The sequence below is a fragment of the Carex rostrata genome, chromosome 5 (genome assembly GCF_964058835.1).
Source record: "Carex rostrata chromosome 5, lpCarRost1.2, whole genome shotgun sequence".
NCBI classification, from domain to species: domain Eukaryota; kingdom Viridiplantae; phylum Streptophyta; class Magnoliopsida; order Poales; family Cyperaceae; genus Carex; species Carex rostrata.
Genome location: NC_135922.1, coordinates 2,653,918 through 2,676,959, shown reverse-complemented (window position 1 = coordinate 2,676,959; position 23,042 = coordinate 2,653,918). Strand labels below are relative to the sequence as shown.

General features: G+C 35.1%; 2 protein-coding genes and 1 long non-coding RNA gene across 4 annotated transcripts in view; all 3 read left to right on the top strand.

The window, feature by feature from the left end:
- Positions 1 to 22,119, top strand: part of LOC144554208 (uncharacterized) — a 106,857-nt gene extending 84,738 nt beyond the window's left edge. The window contains exons 2-11 of one of the 2 annotated variants that reach the window (XM_078302524.1): positions 13,483 to 13,724; positions 13,906 to 13,948; positions 14,107 to 14,283; positions 14,854 to 15,035; positions 15,834 to 16,194; positions 16,267 to 16,370; positions 16,755 to 16,840; positions 17,318 to 17,436; positions 17,753 to 17,872; positions 21,997 to 22,119. In XM_078302524.1, coding sequence (XP_078158650.1) covers positions 13,483 to 13,509 — 27 coding nt within the window. In that variant the 3' untranslated portion in view covers positions 13,510 to 13,724; positions 13,906 to 13,948; positions 14,107 to 14,283; ... (5 more) ...; positions 17,753 to 17,872; positions 21,997 to 22,119. Of the gene's footprint in view, positions 1 to 13,212; positions 13,354 to 13,482; positions 13,725 to 13,905; positions 13,949 to 14,106; positions 14,284 to 14,853; positions 15,036 to 15,833; positions 16,195 to 16,266; positions 16,371 to 16,754; positions 17,437 to 17,752; positions 17,873 to 21,996 lie in introns of those variants that run through there. The other variant, XR_013511563.1, reaches the window with a different exon arrangement.
- LOC144554213 (uncharacterized) lies at positions 1,714 to 4,696 on the top strand. Its single transcript, XR_013511564.1, has 3 exons — positions 1,714 to 1,999; positions 2,217 to 2,846; positions 3,509 to 4,696. It is a non-coding gene; the product is annotated as an uncharacterized LOC144554213 (long non-coding RNA).
- On the top strand, positions 6,590 to 13,467 carry LOC144554350 (putative disease resistance protein RGA3). The gene is made up of 2 exons (XM_078302675.1): positions 6,590 to 6,980; positions 9,596 to 13,467. Exons 1-2 carry the CDS (start codon positions 6,590 to 6,592, stop codon positions 13,465 to 13,467), a joined length of 4,263 nt encoding a protein of 1,420 aa, XP_078158801.1.
- Positions 22,120 to 23,042: the final 923 nt, after the last annotated feature.

The following is a 23,042-nucleotide window of genomic DNA, read 5'->3' as shown; positions in this document are numbered from 1 at the left end:
GTACATGACATTCTTGCTTTGATCCAGGGTCAAGAACATTGCAAATGATCTCAGATAGTTTACGCCCACCTTTTTCTGTAGTAATCATTGTATTGCCTAAACAGGTACATGGCGGACTTGCCTAAACAAGTACAATGTTATATGTAATGATCTGAGATTGCAATTTCATTAAATGGAGCTCGTATTTACTGATTAAGGCCTCACTCAATCCAGCATTTGTACCAGATTTATTCACTAAAATTGTACATCTAATATTTGATGTTGAAACCACGAGCAAATGCTCAATAGAGCTTGGCAATGACTCAATCGAGAAATTAAACAACGTTATTGTCAGTATTTAAAAAATGGGTGTCAGCACTGAGCATGCAATTAATGATTTTTACATGGTTGTGTTCGTATGTACTAGGTGAAGAAGACATGAAAGTAAAGTTAGTAGACAGGAGAGAGCCAAAGATACACAACATAGCCATTGAAAAGAAGTATAAAAAGAAGAATGAATAAATGAGATTTTTTTTTTTTTTTTTTTTTTTTTTTTTGCTGGTTGGATGTGGAGAATAGAAGGGGTGCTTTCTTTGTTAAACACCTCTCTCAAACCATGCTAGATGTTATGACCTCAATTAGATATATTGGTTAGTTTGCAAAATTTCTCTCTAGTTTTAAATTGTTATGGCAAAATAGGTGGCTGAAAGTGAAAATAAGAACATAATTATGTGTTTCAATCCCCTGTGTTTAATTGATGGTAAAGTATATAATTATAGAATCTTAAAATATTTGTTTCAATGATTTTTATTTTTTTGTAATGAATCTTATATGTTGTTTGTTGGCTCTGTTTCTTGATAAAATTCCGGCTCTGTGATGGAGGCAGGGCTTAATTTTGGAATTTATTCATTTGGTGGGCTTATTTGAATTACCCATGAAGTATAATTTTCTTTGAATTAGTACTAACTTTGCTGTATTAATGTTATTGGCATTGTGGTGTAGTACCATTGGCTAATTGTTCTGTTTTTAGTTTGGTCATGAGACCGAATCAGAAATTGTCCACTTTGTCAAGCTAATCATTCGACAGTGAGACTGCGAGAAGGGTCCCACTATAGTAAATAGGCGATGGACGATGTGGCGCCTGAGGTGTCGTTGTGAGATTCAATTAAGCGATAATATTTAGGAAATTAGATGGAAATAATTGTAGGAAATAGGAACCAGTTATAAATAAAGTAAATAAATTTTGTGAATTTTAACTCTCGTTCTCACGTCGCCATTATCGTTCTTCACCACACTTTTGCAACATTCATTCAATTATCTCGTTCATTTCTCAATTTACGGTTCTGTTCTACCAGATTAGTCTAAGCTGAACAGCAAATCACCTTGAAGAGGTAACTCAAATTTTGAGTTCCAATTCAGATCCTCTAAACTCAAAATTTTGGGTCAATCCAATTCAAGGTTGAATGCACTTCATGCCAAAACAGAACTGATGGTCCTGATCTAAACTCAAAATTTGAGCTACTTTAGGTGATATGAATTCCATGGACATTATAAAACCTTAATTTTGGATGTTCGATGACGCCATCAATGAACAGTGCCTCTCCATCTCATCTCCATCCGATGCGACTTCCACGGGGCAGATTCATTTTGGCTGACGCTCCATTGCATCACCTCCAAGCCACCGACCAAAGCTCCGCGGCACCCGCGATTTTTCCCCAGAAAAAAATGCGGCACCCGCGATTTTGCCCCAAAAAATAAAAGCGCGAGCCTCCGTAAGATCCAGCTGCCGCTTCCTTTCCTTGCAAAATCGCCACGTTGCCTACCTCCAAATACGTGTTGCTTCTCCCGCGATCCACGCCTTCCAGCTCCTTCTTTGGTCGGTGTTCCTCCTTTTGGTCAATTGGTTGTACTCTTTCTATTTACTAGCTGATGCTCATATATTTCCTCTTTGGTTTAGCTCAATTTCCTCCTCCGTTAATCTCACCTGGGTTGCTTCTGCCGGTACGAATTGCTTCCGCTGGTATGAATTGCTGAGAAATTTACCCATTTTGTTATTTTTCATTTACGAGGTACCCATTTTACCTTTATCAAAAAGAATATGTTTATTAATCTTTCTTCCCTCTTTGTGAACCTCACGTGGGTTCCTCCCCAGAAAAGAATCTGAAACAGACGATTTGATTTTTCACTAATTAAAACTTAATTTATTTTGCTTTCTCCCCTTTCTTTAATCCAAACAGATTGTTCGTACTGAGGAAGACATTGTTGGCTTCAACAATTTCGCATACAAGGCGAAGTTATCGGTTGCCTTACATTTTTTCGTTGTCAATTCTTGGTCGGTAGCATGAGACATGCTTTTCTGGTATTGGTATTATTTACCAATAATATGGTTTGCCCTTTTTTTTTGTAGAATTTGATTTCTGTTGATATGAACAGATAATATTGTGTCGCTGAGAGGAGATTTAGATCAGGAATTATACTGTCTCTACAGTGGTTTTCATCTTTGCAGATTTCCATTTCACACGCTAATCTTTTTTTCTTCAAAAATTTTCAATACATGCAGTCATCAAGAATTATGTTGGTCGGTGTAGAAACATAACTTGAATCAAAGAGGAAATCTCTAGGAAGGTGAAAAATCTACATTATAAACCAAACATTTTCTTAAACAAGGGACTAATAGGGCACAATTGACAATATCTAATGCACTGCATGTTCTCCACGACAAAAGTCTATGACAATTATCGTTTTCAGATATGGAACAAGAAGTAGCTGGTACCAGCACAGGTACCAGTCAATACAAAGGAAAATAAAAAGGCCTGGTACCAACACCCGATCTCAAAGAATGATTCTCCTGCCTTTTCCAAAATCTGGTGCGTCAATTTCTACCCCTTGTCAAAATTTGTTCTTTATGATGAACAATTTAGGATTTATATTGCCTGCCAGTGCTATATTCTACTGTCCATTTTTAGTGCTATATTCATCAAGTTCAAACAAATAATGCTCAAATCCATCAGTCAAAGTGTAAACCCAACTTTGAGTTTTATAATTCATTTTCGGATCAGATCTCAATCGGATCATGTTAGCCATCAATTTTATTTCCCCTTTGAAATTTACAGATCTAGGTAGAGTAACCCAAATTCTATTTATAATTATTTTTTGTTTTCAACCGATCCCTAAACTTAAACAAATTCTTTTACTTTTAGTTAGTATATCTGATTTATGTTTCATTATATTCATTGCATTTATATATAGAAACAATTTAGATGATTTACCATTAAAAATATTTTTTGCATGCTATTAAGTAGTACATAAGGAACACTTTGGTTGGTATAATTTGATTTAAAGGGTTGTTTTATCATGCAATCCATGCTAAATATTTGGATGTAGTTTTGTTTTGTTATATAAAATGTTCTTATTGGACCGTTAGAATCCAGTTGTTCAATACTGTCATGTTACTGGTAAAGTTCAAGATTTTTTTTTTAAGTCTTCATTGCATCCTGTAATTAAGAAAAGTTGGGTGATTTTTACTTAGGTGCAAGTACTCTCCATATAGTGCGGTATTTGAATATGAACTTTTTAAATTACCGTGCCCAGCAAGTGTGATTTCTGATTATGGGAGCATTATTTTTCTTCTTTACAATTAAATTTTACCCCTCCCTTTAGGTTATTGCTTCCAGTTAGGGATGGATATTTAAGGCCCCTTTTTTAAATTTAATTGCCCTTTTTTTTTGCTTGAAGACTTAATTCATTTTCACTCCTGTTAATCCTGTCAGAGTATTCTTATGGCTGGTAGAGTAGTCTTTGTTTACTTATTTTTTTGACAGTTGGTGATATTGATTAGATATTATCGGGATGAAACAATATGCAACTGTAGTGTAATTGCTTCCAATTCCAATTCGTATCTCTTACAGTCGCTACTGTACCTATTATTCCTATTTCCTGTTTTTGAAGAAATCATACATATCAACCTATTATCATGTGCAAATGAGAGATCATACCTAGATACGGTATGTGCAAATGAGAGATCCAATGATAAGCTAATAAAAATATGAGAATTAGCACACTAATTAATGTTTATAGTTGGCCTGTACCAGTACATAAAAGGTACATAATAAAGATCTCATGTAGATGTTTGTAAAAAAATGTTTCTTTGCCATTTATTTTAAATGTCAAAAGAATTTGCCATTTCCATCCTGACGAGCTTCCGTCAGTTATGACGTCTCCCAAAAATTTTGTTGTGATGTAAGTATTAGGAATTTCCTTCTTTTTATTATATTTGAATAATTATCATTAGAAATTGTTCATTTTGATTTTAATTGTTATTATATCAGCAATTATAGTTCTATACTTCCATGGATGATATATTTTTTTTTCTAGTATTTCTACTAATTGAGCATATTACTTATCGTACTGTCAGATGATTATCTTTACTCAATCATGCTGCTTTAGCCAGTAAATATAAATTATTGTAAACCCTAAATTTAAATGATCTTTTGTTTTATTTTAGCTTTATCTAGAAAAATGACTAACTGGGCACAATTGTCAATATTTAATGCCATACATGTTTTCCATCACTAAGGTCTTAAGACAAGTATCATGTGCACATATTGAAAATAAGTTCAAAATTTACAAAAAATTTACTAACAAATATACATTTTCATTCTGATTATTGATTGATACTTTTCATGTTTTCAAAATACCAACACAAGTCCTAATAGGGAAGAACTACACACAATGCACAATGCATGATGTACATACATGTATTGAATATACTCGAAAAAAGTTAAATTTTGGAAAAAAAAAAAAGGTGGTGAAAAAATCTTGTACGCTAACATATGGTACATATAAGTTTTTATGAAAATTTTGCGGCATAGCCGCAATTATGAAACTAGTGTACCGGTAAATCTGTATTTTTGTTCCAAAGAGTGATACTTGCCTTGCGCAAACAATGTCTTAGCAGCCCAAAAAACAATGACTGCTCCAACAAAGTAATCCTCAATTTTATTTACAAATATTTTTTATGGACTTGTGGTTCTCTCCCAGTGGTAAAAACCAAGCCCAGATAAAAAATTTATCAATTTTGGGCCTAAGGGTCAATCTGTGGGCCAACACAATCAGCCACCAAAACAAAGATAGGGAAATAATGGTCTTGCCTGAGACCACTAGTAAAAGAATGAAATGGTCATAATATAATTGATATATTTATTCTTATGTAAATATTATTGACAATTATAATATTATAAAATAGGATGCAAATAATTTGCATAACACAATATTTAGGTGTAGCTCTGTTATGAGTTTTGACATAATTCTAACTAACGCATTATTGCACAACAAATATTCCAAAATAAGATATTTTTTTGTTGCCCTTCGTTATATATATATTTTTTATTTCTTAATTTTAATTCATATCAGCTAATATAATAAAAGACCGTGTTTGGAAACTGAGCAAAAGCATACATGCTTATTTAATAAAAGATTGTGTATGAAGTTGTACAACCATACGCGGTTCAAAAATTTTAATCCGTGTACAAATAATCGTGACTTTCAGACACAATACAAAATTTTCAGACCCTATGTGTATGTTGGAGCATTTTTTCGCGCGAGCGTCTCCTCCCATTATATACTATTAATGTGGAAATTTGTCGCATCCACATATAATTTGTCGTGTATGGTCGCGTTTTCTGTACTAGTGATTCAACATTATTCTTTCAATTAACGTTCTCATTTCTCAACAATCGTAAAATGCTTTATATTTACCCAATACTAAATAAAAACGTGCAAGAGACGAAATAAAATCAAGCAAAACTACATTTTCTTTTAATTCAATTGTTGCAGTTCTGGTAGGTTTTGAGTTTTTTTCATCAGCACGCTACCTTTTGAATATATATTTTTTAAATGTTATAAACATAAAATAGGGAGATAAATTGTTTAAAATATTGACTTGTTAACAAATTTTATTGACCGGTCAAAATAATATTATTAGCAATGAGAGTATATCAGCTTTTTTTTTAAATTAGATATTTGGTTATGGAAATTAGTTGTTGGTGTATATAGTTATAATCTTCTTAATATTTGTAGATATAATTTTGTGAGAAAGCATTTTATATATATAAATGTAATATTACATTATACGTGACGGAATATATGCAACCGGTGGAAGTGGATTGACTAGTCTGACCTAATTTTGGGATTGATAGATTCTACATCTGTCCAATTTGCTTTACAATCCGTGCATAGTTGATAAGCACAAATATTAAAACAAATACGTATGAATATTTAAGCAGAATGCATGGATAGTAAAGTAAATCGGACAGACTCGATAGGAATCATCAAATCCAAGTTAGATCCGATGGACTGGAACCATCAAATCCAAGTTTGATTGTTTTTGTAGCATTGTTTAATGCCATATTGCGATGCACAATTGTCGTATTCTATCAAGTTGCCATATGGGAGTGTGCCCACAGTAAATAAACCCACTGGTTGCTTACCAACTCCATTGACTCCGCTGGAGAAAATAAGTTCTAAATCAATTTGCCCAAGTCTAGTCTAGCAACCAGAGAGAGAGAGAGAGAGAAAGAGAGAGAGTTTCAATTCAGCTCAATTGAACTTCATGGCGTCCGGACTGTTTTCTTCCATCCAATCACTCTCCACCAAGCTCCTGGACGCCATTCGAGGCACCACTTCCACTTTGCACGAGCACGATCCACAATCCCCTGTTTCCGATCAAGACAACAGTGTTAGAGAGGATTTGGAGAAGCTTAGTCGGATGCTTGCCAGGATTCAGGCTGTTCAACAGGACGCTGAAGAGAGAGAGATTCACGACAGATCTGTTCGCCTTTGGCTGGAGGAGCTGAGAGGTGTGGCCTACCAAGCAGAGGATGTGCTTGATGACTTCTACTATGAGGTGCTGAGAACCATCGTCGACAGCGGAGATGCATCCATTGAGGCCTACCATAGGGACGGTGGTATATTACTTTCCAATTCCAATTCTGACTTTACATGAAACTCAATTCAACTTGACTGCAAGTAGAAACTATTTGAACTAAAACCTGATAACCTAGTTATTAATTAAATCTCAAAATGAAAATTTTCTGATCCTAGCTAGAATAGTACGCTGTGTGCCCCATTTCTAATTGAATATTTTGTTACTTTAATGAAATGTCCGGTGACTATAATTTCATTAGTGTACGGAAACCTGGCAAAATTTAGCGCACTTATTTTGTTTTACTGGCTCTCATGTGTGTAAGCTGACTCATGTGAGTCGAGTTGCATTCCATTGATCTTTACTGGCATAGTGGCTAAGTGGTAACTGGACAAGATACAGCTCAAATTGTCACACTTTTTGAATCTCCATCCAAACGAACACGAAGAAAAAAATAGAGAACGTAAAAAAAATCTTTGAAGTAACCCTTGTGTTCACATTTAATTCTCATGGAATTTTTACGAGATATTTTTCCATACCTCATCATTGTTCACATTTTATATCTTCGTTTTCTTTTTCTTTTTAAAATCTTCATAGAAGCTACGAAGTCGTGAGAGGGAATCGAACTCTCGACATTTGGGTACAACAACTCTAGGACTTTTTTCTAGCCAACTATGCTACCTCCCCTTTCTCTTATATCTTCGTTTTCGAAGTCCAAACTGTCAATCCAAACCTCCCAACATGATATTGATACCAAAATATGTTTGGAAATCAAATTTATAATTTTTGGATCGAATTTACTATATTTTTAGATAGGTAGAAAATCACGGTTTATGAACAGTCGAAAAACAGTGATTTTTTACCTATTTTAAAAAGTAGTAAACAATTTCTGAAAATTATAAAATTTCTTCACCAATCATATTTTAGTATGAATTTGGAATCCTCCTCATATAGATATATAAATATATATAAATATATACAAATATATATATACAAATATAAATATATACAAATATAAATATATACAAATATAAATATATACAAATATATATATATATACAAATATATATATATATGTATATATATATACAAATATATATATATATATATATACAAATATATATATATATATATATACAAATATATATATATACAAATATATATATATATATATATATATATATATATATATATATATATATATAGAGGTTGGCTAAGATCAAAGTGGTAGTTCCTGAGCTTTGGTGCTACCAATTCATTTCTCAATTTTCAAAGTTCAAAACGTCAATCCAAACTGTTCAAGTCAATCTTTAAATTAAAATATGCTTGGAGACCAAATTTTACATTTTTCTGAATTTTTTTACTATTTATTAAGCAACTTTGAAAATCGCTGATCCAACGATGGCTTAACAAAATAGTAAAATCAGAAGGCACCGTTGGATCAAATTGTTTGTTCCTAAACTCAGGAACAAACAACTCGGTTCTCTAATTTCTGTAGTTCAAACGGCCGATCCAAACCATTAGATGTTTAATCTATATTAAAATGTACTTGGAGACAAAATTTTATATTTTTTGAAATTTTTTTACTATATATTAAGATGGTTTGAAAGTCGCTGTTTTTTTATGGTGCACAATTTTAATAAAAACTGCGATTTTCAAACCATCTTAATAAATAGTAAAAAAATTCTAAAAAATATAAAATTTTGTATCCAAGAACATTTTAATATAAATTAAACATCTAACGGTTTGGATTGGTCGTTTGAATCTTGGAAATCGGAGTATCGAGTCAATAGTTCCTGAGTCCAGGAACAAACGATTTGAGCTTAGCCATAAATGAGGGATCCACTTACACCCTTTTTTGGTGACACCGAATTACAAACTACATTTTCAAAGTTTTCAAAGTCCAAACAGTCGATCCAAATCATTCAACATGATAAATATATTAAAATGTGCTTGCATATCAAATTTTATATTTTTTTGAATTTTTTTCTAACTATTTATTAAGAATTTTACAAAATTCAATGGTCTGAAAACAACAATTTTTGTAAAATACTTAATAAATAGTAAGAAATAAAAAATGTAAAATTTGATCTGCAAACACATTTTAAAATATCCATCATGTTAAACGGTTTGGATCGACTATTGGACTTTGAAAATGCAGGTTGTAATCTAGTGTCACCAAAAAAGAGTGTAAGTGGATCCCTCTTCATATGTATATATATATATATATATATAATAATGAGGAGGGTTCAAATGCCTCCATGTTTTTGTGCCTCCATCATGCCTCCATCTCTCTCCATCATTTTCAAAGTTCAAACAGTCGATCCGAACCGCTCAACCTAACCTCCATACTAAAATATGTTTGAAGACCAAATTTTATATTTTTAGGAATTTTTTTACTATTTTTTTAGATAGGTACAAAAATACTGTTTTTAGATGGTTCAGATTTACTGATTTTGTACCTATCTAAAAAAATAGTAAAAGAATTCCTAAAAATATAAAATTTGGTCTCCAAACATATTTTAGTATGGAGGTTAGGTTGAGCGGTTCAGATCGACTGTTTGAACTTTGAAAATGATGGAGAGAGATGGAGGCATGATGGAGGCACAAAAACATAGAGGCATTTGAACCCTCCTCTATAATAATTAAGTTAAACATGGGGAATAATAGAAAGTTTAATATACAATTCTACAGGGACTAAGAGAAAATTTGCCGAGATGTACACATCATCTTCCATTGCTTCTTATTCATTTAGTATTACTAAGGTCGTGATTCCAGATGGCATGGGAGAAAAGATCAAGGGTATAACACAAAGGTTTCAAGAGATTTCAAATGCTCGTAGGGATCTTCATTTGAGGGAGGAGGATGGGACCCGGCTGGTTATCGGTCCACAAATCCGGCCACCAACCAGCTCTCATGTGGATGAGAGAGCTATTTTTGGTAGAGAGAAGGAGAAGGAGAACATCATTAGTGTCCTCAACCCTATAAATGATCCACAATTTATGGTTCTTCCAATTATTGGGATGGGTGGGTTGGGCAAGACCACACTTGCCCAACTGGTTTACAATGACTCCAAGTTCTGGCAGTTGTTTGACAAGAGAGCTTGGGTATCAGTCTCTGAGGATTTTGACCTAGTACGCCTGACTAAAGCAATAATTGAATCAATCAACAGAACAACTTGTGAGTTTTCTGAGTTAAGCATACTGCAAGATATTCTCAAGGAAAAGATAAGCGATGTTAGTTTGTTTCTCGTGCTAGATGATATGTGGAATGAAAAAAGAGAACTGTGGGAACACTTTCAGGTTGCATTAAAAGGTGGTAAAACTGTAAAAATATTGACAACAACCCGGAATACCTCGGTTGCTGAAATCATGCAGACAACATCTCCTATTCAGTTGGAGTGCTTACCTGATGAAAAATGTTGGTCTCTGTTCAAGCATTTTGCTTTCCACAATGGAGAGCCAAGTGAAAATAAAAATTTGCTTGAGATTGGTCATTGTATTGTAAAGAAGTGCAAAGGCTCCCCTTTGGTTACCAAGGTACTAGGAGGCATTCTACGATATGACATGGATGAAGAGAAATGGAGAGAAATTATGAAAAGTGATATATTCAAAATAGATGAGAATGGCAAAATTTTTACCCCATTACAGTTAAGTTACCAGAAATTGCCGCTACATCTCAAACCATGCTTTGTTTATTTAGCCATGTTTCCAAAAGGTAAACGGATTGATAGAGACCATGTGGTTAGGCTCTGGATGGCGCAAGGTTACATTAATAGCAATTCATCAAGAACTAAGAAAACATTAGAAGAAATAGGAAGTGAGTACTTAAATGAATTGCAAGGCAGATCACTCATTGATTTTGGGTATTACAATAAATGCTACGTTCATGATTTAATACATGATCTAGCAAGATCCATTTGTCAAAAAATAAACCAGCCTGTTTTAGAGAATGACAATCTATGGAATAGTTCATACAAAATAAACCACCTATACTTAACCAAGAAACATGAATTGTCAGATTTTTTAGCATCCTGCAACAATAAGGTTATTCGAACATATGTAAGGGAATGCCCAAGAAACTACATAGATGATTCTGTCATTTTCTCTAAAATTACTTATGTGCGAGCTCTTCAGTTGAGAAATTGTATGCTGCCAGACACACTCAGCGCATTGAAGCACTTGCGTTACCTTTTTATTAAAGATGATAAGATAGAAAGCCTTCCAGAATCTTTATGTCTTCTTTACCACCTTCAAACTTTGGATATTAATTGCCATAATATTCTAGAGTTACCTGAAAACATCAAATCCCTTATTAACCTTCGGTTTCTTCAGTTGTGTAGTAGTAAAATCATGCAGTTACCTGAATCCATATACCTACTTCAAAATCTAGATACATTATCCTTAGAACTCTGTAGGAAACTCAAAAAGTTGCCTAGGAGCATAAAGCAGTTAACAAACCTACGTGTTCTAAAACTATCTGAAGATTTTGTATGTAACCTGCCATCTGGAATTGGTAAATTAACAAATCTTGTATTGTTAAATGGGAAATTTAAAGTCATGGGAAGTGACATGACCCGGGGGTTGGGAGAATTAAGGGATATGAATAGGCTTTGTGGGTTGATGTCCATCTCAGGGCTCAAAAACGTTGGTAATATCGAGCACTCTAGAGAAGCCAATCTTGTATCAAAGTCAAATCTACACAAGTTAATTCTAAGCTTTGAGGAAGTCGATATTCCTTGCAAAATCTCTTTCAGATGGCTATACGGATATCCATTTTTCAACATAGCTCTCAGTTCAAGTACCAATGCAAAGATTGAGAATAATGAAAAGATACAGGAAGGTGTACTTGAAAGCCTCCAACCTCATGGTAACCTCACAGAGCTTGAAATATTAAATTATAGAGGAAGAAGATTTCCTTATTGGTTGCTTGATAGATCATTGATGTCCAAGCTGACAACTCTAACTCTGCACTTCCATATGGAGCTTACTTTCTTGCCTCCATTGTTGGATCAACTCCCACATCTCAAATCTCTCAAAATATACATGAGTTGTAACACTGTTACAAATGTAGAAGATGAACTTCTTGCAGGGCTTTCATTTGCAAATGATTTGTCCAAGCAACCTGCACCTCTAGTTAGTTTTTCGTCATTCAATAACATGCTCAATTTAGGTGATGAACCCTGCCTTAAGAAACTCACCATAAATAATTGCTCTAAATTATGGGAAGTAACTATTCCACAAAAGGTTGAGGTGTTGGAGGTAGATGGATGTGGTTGTCAAGAAATAAACTTTTCTGCACACTCTGAACTTAAAAGGCTTTCAATAATTAATTGTAGAAAGTTGATCACTATTTATTACAAAAGTGGGGACTTACCTTTTATTGAGAGTATTTCACTTTCTGGATGCCCCAATTTGTCGATGCTCTCGGCCATCCCCCAAGAAATGAAGCAGCTGCATATATCAGATTGTGGCATTCAAGAAATCAACTTCTCATCACTATCTAAACTTCAAAAGGTTTCGATCTTTGATTGTAGAGAGCTTCTCTCGATTTATTACAAAATTGGGGACTTATCTTTTCTTGGGAGTATTTCACTTTCTGGATGCCCCAAATTATTGATATTCTCAGCCATCCTGGAAGAAAAGAAGCAGATGGATTCAAGAAATAGTGATTTTCAATCTGAGATTCAAAATGTTTCACGGGGGAGAGTGTCTCTATTTAATTGCCCAAAATTAAGGATTTTCTCGGCCATCCCAGCTGTAGAACTTGATACGCTCAAGATAGCCCACTGCGGTATTCGTGAAATCATTTTACCATCAAGGTGTCAGCTGTTAGAAATCCATAACTGTCCAGAGCTAATATCAGTTCAATGGAAGGATGGGGACACAATTTCTCTTCCACTAGTAAAATTTGTTGATTGTCCGCAGTTGAAACTCCTAAAAATTCCAAAAGAAGTTGAAGAACTGCAAATAAAATCTTGTGGTACTCGTGAGATCTTTTTTTCCTCACAATCTATGGTGCGGAGTGTTCATATCTTTGGTTGTCGAAAGCTGTCCTTGGTTCATTGGATGGATGGGGACGTACCATTTCTCAAGGACATCTTTTTTGAGGGATGTTCTGAGCTCATATCACTTCAATTTCTGCAAGGAGATCTCCCATTACTTGAGAAATTTGCAATTAAATCTTGTCCCCAATTTAACGAGGTTTTAGCTGTTCCATATCAACTGAAAGAATTAAAGATAGTTGACTGCCTTTTTCCTGAAATCCACCTTTTACCACAATCCAAACTTCGGCGATTAATCATCAGTGAGTGTGTGAACCTTACAGCAATTAAAGGGTTGCAGACGCAGTTCCCTACAGGTGATGTGTCACAACCCATGATGGAGATGGTTGATATTCGTAATTGCCGCAGGATGGATTTTGGTACACAGGGAAACAGCTACTTCTATCCGGTAAAGGGTCTCTATCTCAGCATACCCCCCCCCCCCCAACCCCCACCCCCGCTCCCGCTCCCGCGGGGGTCCACACAAACACACAGTGACCATTTCATTAATAACCCATTGTAATTCCTTTTGCAACAGAGAGTTGAGAGGTCTAATTTGGAATAGTTAGGATATCAATGATCTCTTTTCATAAGCAACACACGGAAAGGTGGCGAGCAAGTCTAAAAGCTATTGGTTTCTTCCTGCATTCTTAAGGTAACACAAAACTCAATTTATGTACTCAGTTACATGCACGTTGAGGATCGTGCGTGACAGTGCATGGTCGGGTGGGATGAAGGACGGTTGATTCTTGAGAGAAGCTAGCTCCATCTCATAGCTCGGTGAGATCACATACTCTCTGTTATCTATTTTACTGAGGTCTATGGCAATCTCAACCATCGCAGTGAACTTCCCTAATGTATTTACTAATTTGGTATATACTGTAGGTGCCAAAAGTAAGGTACTATACTTCTGTACAGATTTAACAAACACATACTTATTTTCAATTGCAATATACTATAGGTGCCACCGATTCAGGAGCCGTTTATCCATCCCAGTAGTACAGGTATGGTTCATTAGACCAAACAAGCTAAAATTCTTGTTCTGGTCAGTCCTGCTCTCAAATACATTTAATGAACGCACTGCCACAGAATCCGGCCTCATGTACCAATACAAACTGTACTTCTCGATTGAATAATTCCCATAATTGCTATCATCTGCTAGGAAATGAGAGACCCGAGTGAACCAATGCAAGGTCAAAATTGGAAAGAAGGTCTTCAACAGGCGCGCTTGAACATCTTACAATCCTGCCTAGAGCTTGAACGAGATCTCTCGACCTGAACGTGGACTTTTTTCATTCAGTCAACAGTACATTGCATCTTGAGGTAGCTTCATAAAGAGGTTTGAATCTTTGAATTCAACAGATTTTGCACTTTCAATTGGAACAAGGCACTCCTTACAACCAAGTGCTAGCAGTACCGACTCCACATCTGTGAACTGACAATCATTGAAAAATTTAGCTATGCTGAGTTGCTGACTCCACATTTTAATTTCTCAAATTTACAAATATTGAAGGATGGGAGCCTGGAAATGATTGAGAATAACAGTATAGCTTAAAGTAAGCCCAAAATTGTCAATTAGATATTTTATTGATATTAATATGATTTTTTTAGTCAAAAAAATAAAACTTGGTATATTAATAAAATAATAATGTTTAGATGGGGAAATAAGTAATTTTCAATTTTGGATGGGGAAATATCTAATTGAACAAGTTATGGTGGGCATATATCTAAATTCCCTAGGTTTTATTGTTGGTTGAAAATTGAACCAAAGCAGTTCAAATTTTTGTTAAGGCAAAGTTACAATAATTGCGGGTTCTCTTATGTTTGATTGATCCAAGCTGAAGTTTTGATTGATGGCTTACTTGTATGCAACCCAATGTCATATTAACAAAGAAATTTGGATTTACAGGTTCTTGATGATATGGTAGATGGATAGCATCGACAGTACCAGTACATTTGTAATTTTGTTCTTGAGAGAAATACTTTCACAAACAATGCCTGTGAAGATCCTGAGAACTTCCTTGATGGCTTATTGGATCGATTTGAGGAAGAGAGTGTCAATCTTCCTCTGAAGAGCTTGGTGGGATCAAGGTTCTGGTTTGATCAGATGGTCAAATTTAGCATAGCCAACCAGCCATCCCCCTATTTTCAAAATTTAAGCTCAACCTAAGCGTATCTGTGCAACTTATCTAAAGTAAATCCAATGCAGCAACATTTCATAGACAAAATGACCATGACAGCTCCAAGAAAATCGAAAATTTTATTCATAATATAACAAAATTCAAAAACTCAAACATAACATCACATTGGAAAATATCAGAACATAACCATACTGCCATTGACAGTGATACGATTTGTCTCCTACTGCTGGCATTGGCAGCAGTAGCATTTATTGTCAATACTGCTAGCAATGTCAGCAGTAGGGATTTCTATAAATAAGGGGTAATATTAATACAGGCGGTTTTGGGATAAAAAAATTCAAAATTTCACTTTCCACTTCTCTCTCTCTCCCAAACCCTTTCTGAGCAACTTTGCAAAGTGTTACAAATATGTTTTTATTCATTTTTATTAGTAATTAAATATTATAAATTATTAGAATTTGTACAAATCTAGGGTTTAGGATTTAGGCACGAATATATAGGTTTTACAAATACCATACTTGGTCCGGAGTTACCAGACCCTAGGTATTTTTCCTTCCAAACATCAAATTTAGGTTTTAAAAATATCAGACTTGGTTCAGAGTTACCAGACCCAGGTATGTTGCCTTAATTCGTACAAATTACAAATGCCTTACTCGCATGGTAAATGCCTTAATTTGTACAAATTACAAATTACAAATTCATATGTTAATGTTTCTTAATTTTAATCTGTATTTTTTTTCATTTGCAGGTTATGAGGGCATGTGCTTACGTTATTAAGCTATTCATTACAAAGGGTTGGAGAAAAGTAGGGATATGCTAACTCATGCATGGTTCCGGAGGTGTCAAGTATGCGAGCTTAGAAGGGCGACTAGTCTCCATGCTGAAGGGCACTGACCCGCCCAACTGGCGTGAAATATCATCTAACGAGAACACAGAGGAACATAGCACACCGATCCCAGATGCCCCTGTAGATGGCAGTTCTTACCCGCATCAAGACTGGTTGTACTCCATGTGTCGATAGAATGCGCATTTCCAGCATATCCCACAACAAGGAATGAGCACAAGAGGCAGGACCAGCACATCCAGCATATCCCGCATACATCACATAGGTAGCAAACAACAATATTTTAATTTTTTTCAAGTAGTTACTGGAAATCATGGCTAATATTATTTTTATGTAGGTCATGCAGCAGGCCCTAGAGAGGTGCCATGGTTCAGTTTCGAGGAGATGGCACCACCGTTCTATTTTGTTATTTACCCATTGCTAAATAAAAGTGTGTAAGAGGTGAAATAAAATCTTGCAAAAATACATTTTTTTTTAATAACATAGTCCACAAAATAACATCTACTTTGTATTTGTCTATATTTAATTAATAAAAGATAAAAGCAGACCTAGGTTGCAATTCTGCTAAGTTCTGGGTTTTTTTCATCTATGTGCTACCTTTTGAATTTTATTTTGTTTTTAAATTCTATACATAAAAAATTCAGGAGGTAAATTATTTTAAATATTGATTTGCTAAAAAAAATTATTGACGGGTCAAAATAGTTAGTAGCAACAAAAGTATATCAACTTTCTTAAAATTGGATATTTTCTTAGAAAGCTGATAACAATATCCGCTCTGTACCCGCACCATAACAATTTTCTTTGGGTTTTTTGTAACTCTTTTAGGTGGGGGATTAACTGCTCATGACTGAGCTCTGATTGGCAGTCTGTATTGGTTTAGTAGAAATACCATCAATTCTTAAAATTAGAAGGTACGATACTTAACACAGATCATATGTTTTAATTATTTACAATGTAAATGTTGTGACTTGTTAAATCTGTTCATATACTGAATATTGTAGTTTGAATATGACGAATATGATATCAGACACATTAGATGGTAAATAAGGTGAAACTTTTACAGTTTTACTTTGATTAGAGGAGCTTAATCTTGCTGATTTGTTTCAGCTTTCCATTTTTTTAGTTATGGATTTTCTAAATGATAAATCTGTTTTTTCAATAAACCTTGTACCAGCTTTATATTTTGGCTGTACAAAGAATTTTTATTTTTTGGTATTTTCTGATACAATCTCCATGAACTGAATTGTGAAATTTTGAAAACATCTAGGGTCTATCTTTATAAATTGCAAAATTGTGGAAAATACTTCTTGTCAGAGGGGCTTAAACACAAGTTTGTATGATTTCTGTGTTGGAAGGTTTTCATAGCCTAATAAAACTGAAAACTGTAGGAACATATGCATCTCTCCTGCTGCCGAAAGTGTTCAATTCAGACCTCATATTACCATTGGTGATTGTCCTCTGATGAGACTGGTGCCCGAGAAACAACATCACTTATGATGAGGGCTGGGTACAACACTTAAAGATATACATATATTAGATTATTTAGAAGCTAGAGACATTTGAATACATATTTATTAATAGCAGACCCAACCAGTACTAAAACCAGTACCAACTATCTTGGGTAAATTTTTTGGAATTCCATGCTTAAGCCTAAAAAAATTACCCAAGTTACAGAATAAGACAAAAAAAAAAGAAAAAAAAAAAGAAACAGAGGTGATTTCCAATACTATAATACATTTGGTCGTTACCGGACCAAACAACTTCTATTGATTGACAGCCCTCGAGATGATTGCTAGCATGTCATATCCAATTTACATTAGCAGTTGATTGACAGCCCTCGAGATGATAAAAAAGCTAAACGGGAAGGTGGTGAACAGAGGAGCTGGATCAGCTTAAATTGCAATCCTTTTGTTATTGGGAAATAAGAAGTTGCCTTGTTAGTGGTTCCGATCCCCTTTCACTAATTCTTTTCTTCTTCTTTTTCAATTTGTTTGTGCATCTTACTTGTTTATCTTGTAGGATTTACGGTTTAGAGAAATTTAGATATATGCCCATGAGCCCAATATAACTTGTTCAATTAGATATTTCTCCATTCAAAATTGAAAATTAGTTATTTCCCCATCTAAATATAATTATTTTATTAATATACCCATTCTTGATTTTTTTCACTAAAAAGTTCAATTTAATATTAATAAAATATCTAATTGACAATTTTGCCCCTTACTTTAAATTCCCTTTAGTAAGTGGAAATTTGAGAAACTAAAAAAGCCGTGATTTTTATTAGTAGGAAAATAAAAATTAAAAATATTAAAAATAAGAAAGGTTGTCGGTATTTTTCAAAAACAGGAAGGCAATATATTGGCATGGCGTCCCTGAGGGACGCCATAGCAAACTTTGGTTGCATGGAAAAAAAAAAAAAAAAAATCCAATTCCACAAGTGGGACGCCATTGGAATGTTTGGTGCAGTAGAAAAAAAAAACAATTGCATAAGTGGGACGCCATGGTATGATTTGGGTCCGTGGTAAAAAAAAAAAAAAAAATTACTGGGACGCCATGTTATCCTTGGTTCCGCGGAAAAAAAAAATAGAAGGAAAGTGGGACGCCATTTGCTGTGTTGTCCCTCAAAAAAATTAAATGGATACTTCGATACTGCGTTGAACCCTTCCCGTCCCTACCTCCATTACTGGGTTAGACAACGACACAGCCGAAAAAAATAGAAAAACCGCGATTCAGCGCTGATCCCACTCCGCTGGTCCCCCGCCTACGTCCGTGGCGTCCCAATTGGCTGATCCCGGTCCCCTGCGCCCCAGCCCCTTCTTAATCTCCTATTAAGTAAGTTTTTATTTTATTTTTCTGAATTAGTTTTATATATAGAATTAAAATAGATTTTCAATTGTACTTTTTTGTGAAATAGTTTGTTTAGATTGGAATTAAAATTAATTGTTAGTTTTATTAGACTACGAATTAGGTTAATTATTTTTACTCTAGAGAAATAATTAGGTTAAAAATTGTAATTAGATTAAGAATTTTGGTTTTATTTAGATTGGCATTAGTTTATTTGAATAATATATTTTTAAAAATTATTGCTATTATACAAACTTAATTCATTTTAGAGATAAGAATTAGGTTAAGAATTTTAATTTTGTTTAGATTGGAATTAAATTTGATTGGTTTAAATTTGTTGAAAATGTTGGATCTATTTTCAAATATATGTTGAATATTTTTAAACAACATATAAAGTTCATTTGTTGTGCGAACATTTGTAGTCATTAATATTATAACATCAAAAGTCAACATCTCATATAGTTAAGGTCCCAAAATTAGGCATTGGTTCTTTTTAATTTAGTTAGATTACGTTCACTAAAGATTTGGATAATGAAAATATTATGCATGCAGGATGTCGGCCCCTCGTGGTGAGTATGGCTATCAAAACACTAATGATGCCATTGAAGAAGATGTAGTGACTCAAACTCAATCATCAAGTCATTTTAGTTCGTTATTGTGGATGCCACATCAGCAACATCGGAGCTCATTAATTTCTAGCGATGTAAGTTACTAAATTTTAAGTTAAACTTGTACTTATTTTAAATTCCTGATTTCATTATTTTTAAGGCAATTTTTTTGTTAAACTTGTACTTGTTTTAAATTCCTAGCAGCCTAACAATGGAGTAAGGGCTCGAGCGCACAAGCACATTATTCCGTACCATTGGCAATGTGAAGACATCTTAAAGAGACTCGGCTTATATCAGGTGTCTCAGATGAAGGTTGCAAACGTTGATTCTTCACTTCTCAGTGGTCTCTTAGAGCGTTGGCGACCAGAGACTCATACATTTCATCTTCCTGTATGTGAGATGACCATTACTTTAGAGGATGTTTCTTGTTTGTGGGCTTTGCCAATTACGGGGATACCGGTGACTGGTATGTCAGATGGTAATTGGGAGGGTTTAGTAAATGAGTGTCTTGGAGTTGGGGCATGGGATGCATTGATGAAACCAAAGAAAAGGTCTTCTAAGATTGAAAAATCTGGGTATGCCATAAACTTGAAAAGTTTGCGAAATCGATTTAAAGCCATGCCTTCGGGTCAGGGTGAGCCTACACCAGAGCAGATACATCAATATACAAGAGCTTACATACTTGATTTGTTTGGGTCTTTACTTTTTATCGATTCTTCTGGAGATTCGGTACCGGTGATGTATTTACAGTTTATCAGGGATCTCAATACGCCTGGGCAATATAATTGGGGTGGGGCTGTTTTAGCATTGCTCTACAGGAATCTATGTTGGGACGCTACCCGTAAAGCTAAAATGGTGAAAACGCTAGCGGGTCCAGTGGTACTTTTACAGCATTGGGCATGGTCGCGGTTGCAGACCGGACGTCCGTGTCCATACAAAGGTTGGAAGCCTGATTGGGGGAGACCGAATTCCCAGTCTTGCCCTGCATTTGGAGCTAAGTGGTGTGGTGCCCTTGAATATAAACAACCTCATGGGAAGGCTGGAGTTAAATACTTTCGCAATCAGTTGCAGGATTTGCGGGAGGGTAACGTAGATTGGGAGCCATACAAACAGTTGTGGAGCCGTATGCCATCCTGAGTTCATCAAGATGCCGAGTTTTTTCGTGCCCGTGTGCCATTGGTACACTTCTGGATTATTGAACATCACTATCCTGATCGAGTGATGCGCCAATTCGGGTATCGACAGGCCATTCCAGTACTCGAGCTACTCCAAGAGGATGATGTTCGTAAATTACACAGGTATGTTCATAGTAGTATGTGTACTACTAATTGGTTGGTCGAGCATGAGACATACGTAACTCAGTCATCGGACCACAGTAGCAATGTTGTCGCACCAGATGAACCTTTTTGCTGCAATCAGATTGAGGTTCTGGCTGGGTCTCAGGTACCATACTATCAAAGTTCAACTGGAGTTGCGTTGTGCCCACAATTGGAACAAACTCAATGAAAAAATCAATGACACGGTATTCTCTTCCCGAATTTATTAATTGCTCAAAAATTATCATCCAACCACCATTGCAAATAAGTTCCACAACCTCATAATAACGACCAGTTGGCGTACCAACATTACATCGAGCATAAATTATTAGATTGTATTCACTCTCGGAATATCCAAAATGACCATAAATCATACCTTTCAAATCGTCAAAATTTTGATTAACGGTCGCACGAAATGAATACCGATGGCTAATACTATACTCCGCGCCCCTCGGACCGTATCGAATTTCACCACCGATAAACACATTTACTAAAACCATGATTGATTGTTTCCAAAAAAAATAACCTACATAATAGATATAAATTACAAAATGTAAATACTTTCTGTTTACAATAATAAATAAGTTCAACAGTATTGTAAATAAATTAACTAAAAAATTATTACCTGACAGATCTCAGAGCTCATCAGTTTTTAGAGATCTCAGAGCTCATCAGTTTTTAGAAATGATAATGAAACGAGCTGAGAGAAACATATGTCTCTGCATCTTTTTATGAGACGATGGTTGTCGTAATATGCCATGGCGTCCAACTTTTATTTTATTTAATTTTTTATGTTAGTCCGCATGGAAATTTTTTTTTTCTCACGGAATGGACATTTGCATGGCGTCCCAAAGGGCCAAACTATGGCATGGCGTACCAGCATTTTTCAATTTTTCTTTTTTTTCCGTCGGACCTCATCCAAGCCATGGCGTCCCATTGGGAATACAAATGGCATGGCGTCCCTGGGTTTTCATTTTTTTTTTTTTTTTTCCGACGGATATGAGTTTCAAATGGCGTCCCTCAGGGACGCCATAAGCCATGTACTCCTTCTTGTTTTTAAAATTTTCACCGATTCATTCTTATTTTTAATATTTTATTTTTCCATTTTCTTATATATAAAAATCACGGCTAAAAAAGTGAAAGTTGAAAGAACATCAACTATCATATGTACTCATAGTCTAAATTTCTCATTGACATATCTCCAATACGTGATGTTCTCGTTTTGATGTTATTCTAGTACCCGTTTATATGCACCGACATGTGTTATTATGGTACTGAACTGTTTTGCCATATTACCAGAATACCAGAAAACTGAATAAGGGTGGCGCGTGTGACGGAGGTCAAGCCAGACAGAAGGTGCAATGAAGATGGATGATCATGCGTGACAGTGGAGGGTCGTGCAGGATGAAGGTGCAGGGAAGGTGAAGGATCGTGCGTGACAGTGAAGCTAGCTATCTCATAGCTCGGGGAGATCATATACTCTCTGTTATCTATTTTATAGAGGTCTGTGGTAATCTCAACCATAGCAGTGAACTTCCCAAATGAATCCTCTTGCATCCAAAATCAGTATTCGTTAATTTGGCATACACTGCCAATGCCAATAGTAAGGTATTATACTGTTGTACCGATTTAACAAACAAAAATCCAGCCTCAATTGGTATATACTGTAGGTGCCACCGATTCAGGAGCCGTTATCCATACCAGCAGTACAGATACAGTTCATTAGACCGAACAAGCTAAAATTATTGTTCTGGTCAGTCTTGCTCTCAAATACATTTAATGCACACACCGCCGCAGAATCCAGCCTCATGTTCCAATCCAAACTGTAATTCTTGATTGAATAATTCCCATAATTGCTATTATCTGCCAGTAAATCGACATAGAAAATCAGAGACCCGAGTGAACCCAAGGCGAGGCCAAAATTAGAAAGAAGGTCTCGAACAGGGTCACTTAACCTCTAACAATCCTACCTAGAGCTTGAACAAGATCTCTTGACCTGAACTTGGGCTCTCTTCATTCAGTCAACAGTACATTGTATCTTGAGGTAGCTTCATAAAGAGATTTAAATTCAACAGATTTTGCACTTTCAATTGGAAAAAGGCACTTCTAAAACCAAGTGCTACTAGTACCGACTCCACATTTGTGAACTGACAATCATCAAAATTTAGGTTTTGAAAATACCAGAGTTAGTTCAGAGTTACCGGACCTAGTATTTTGCTTCCCAAACACCAAAATTTAGGTTTTAAAAATATCAGACTTGGTTCAGAGTTACCAGACCCTAGGTGAATGCCTTAATTCGTACAAATTACGAATTCATATGTTAAATGTATCTTAATTTTAATCTG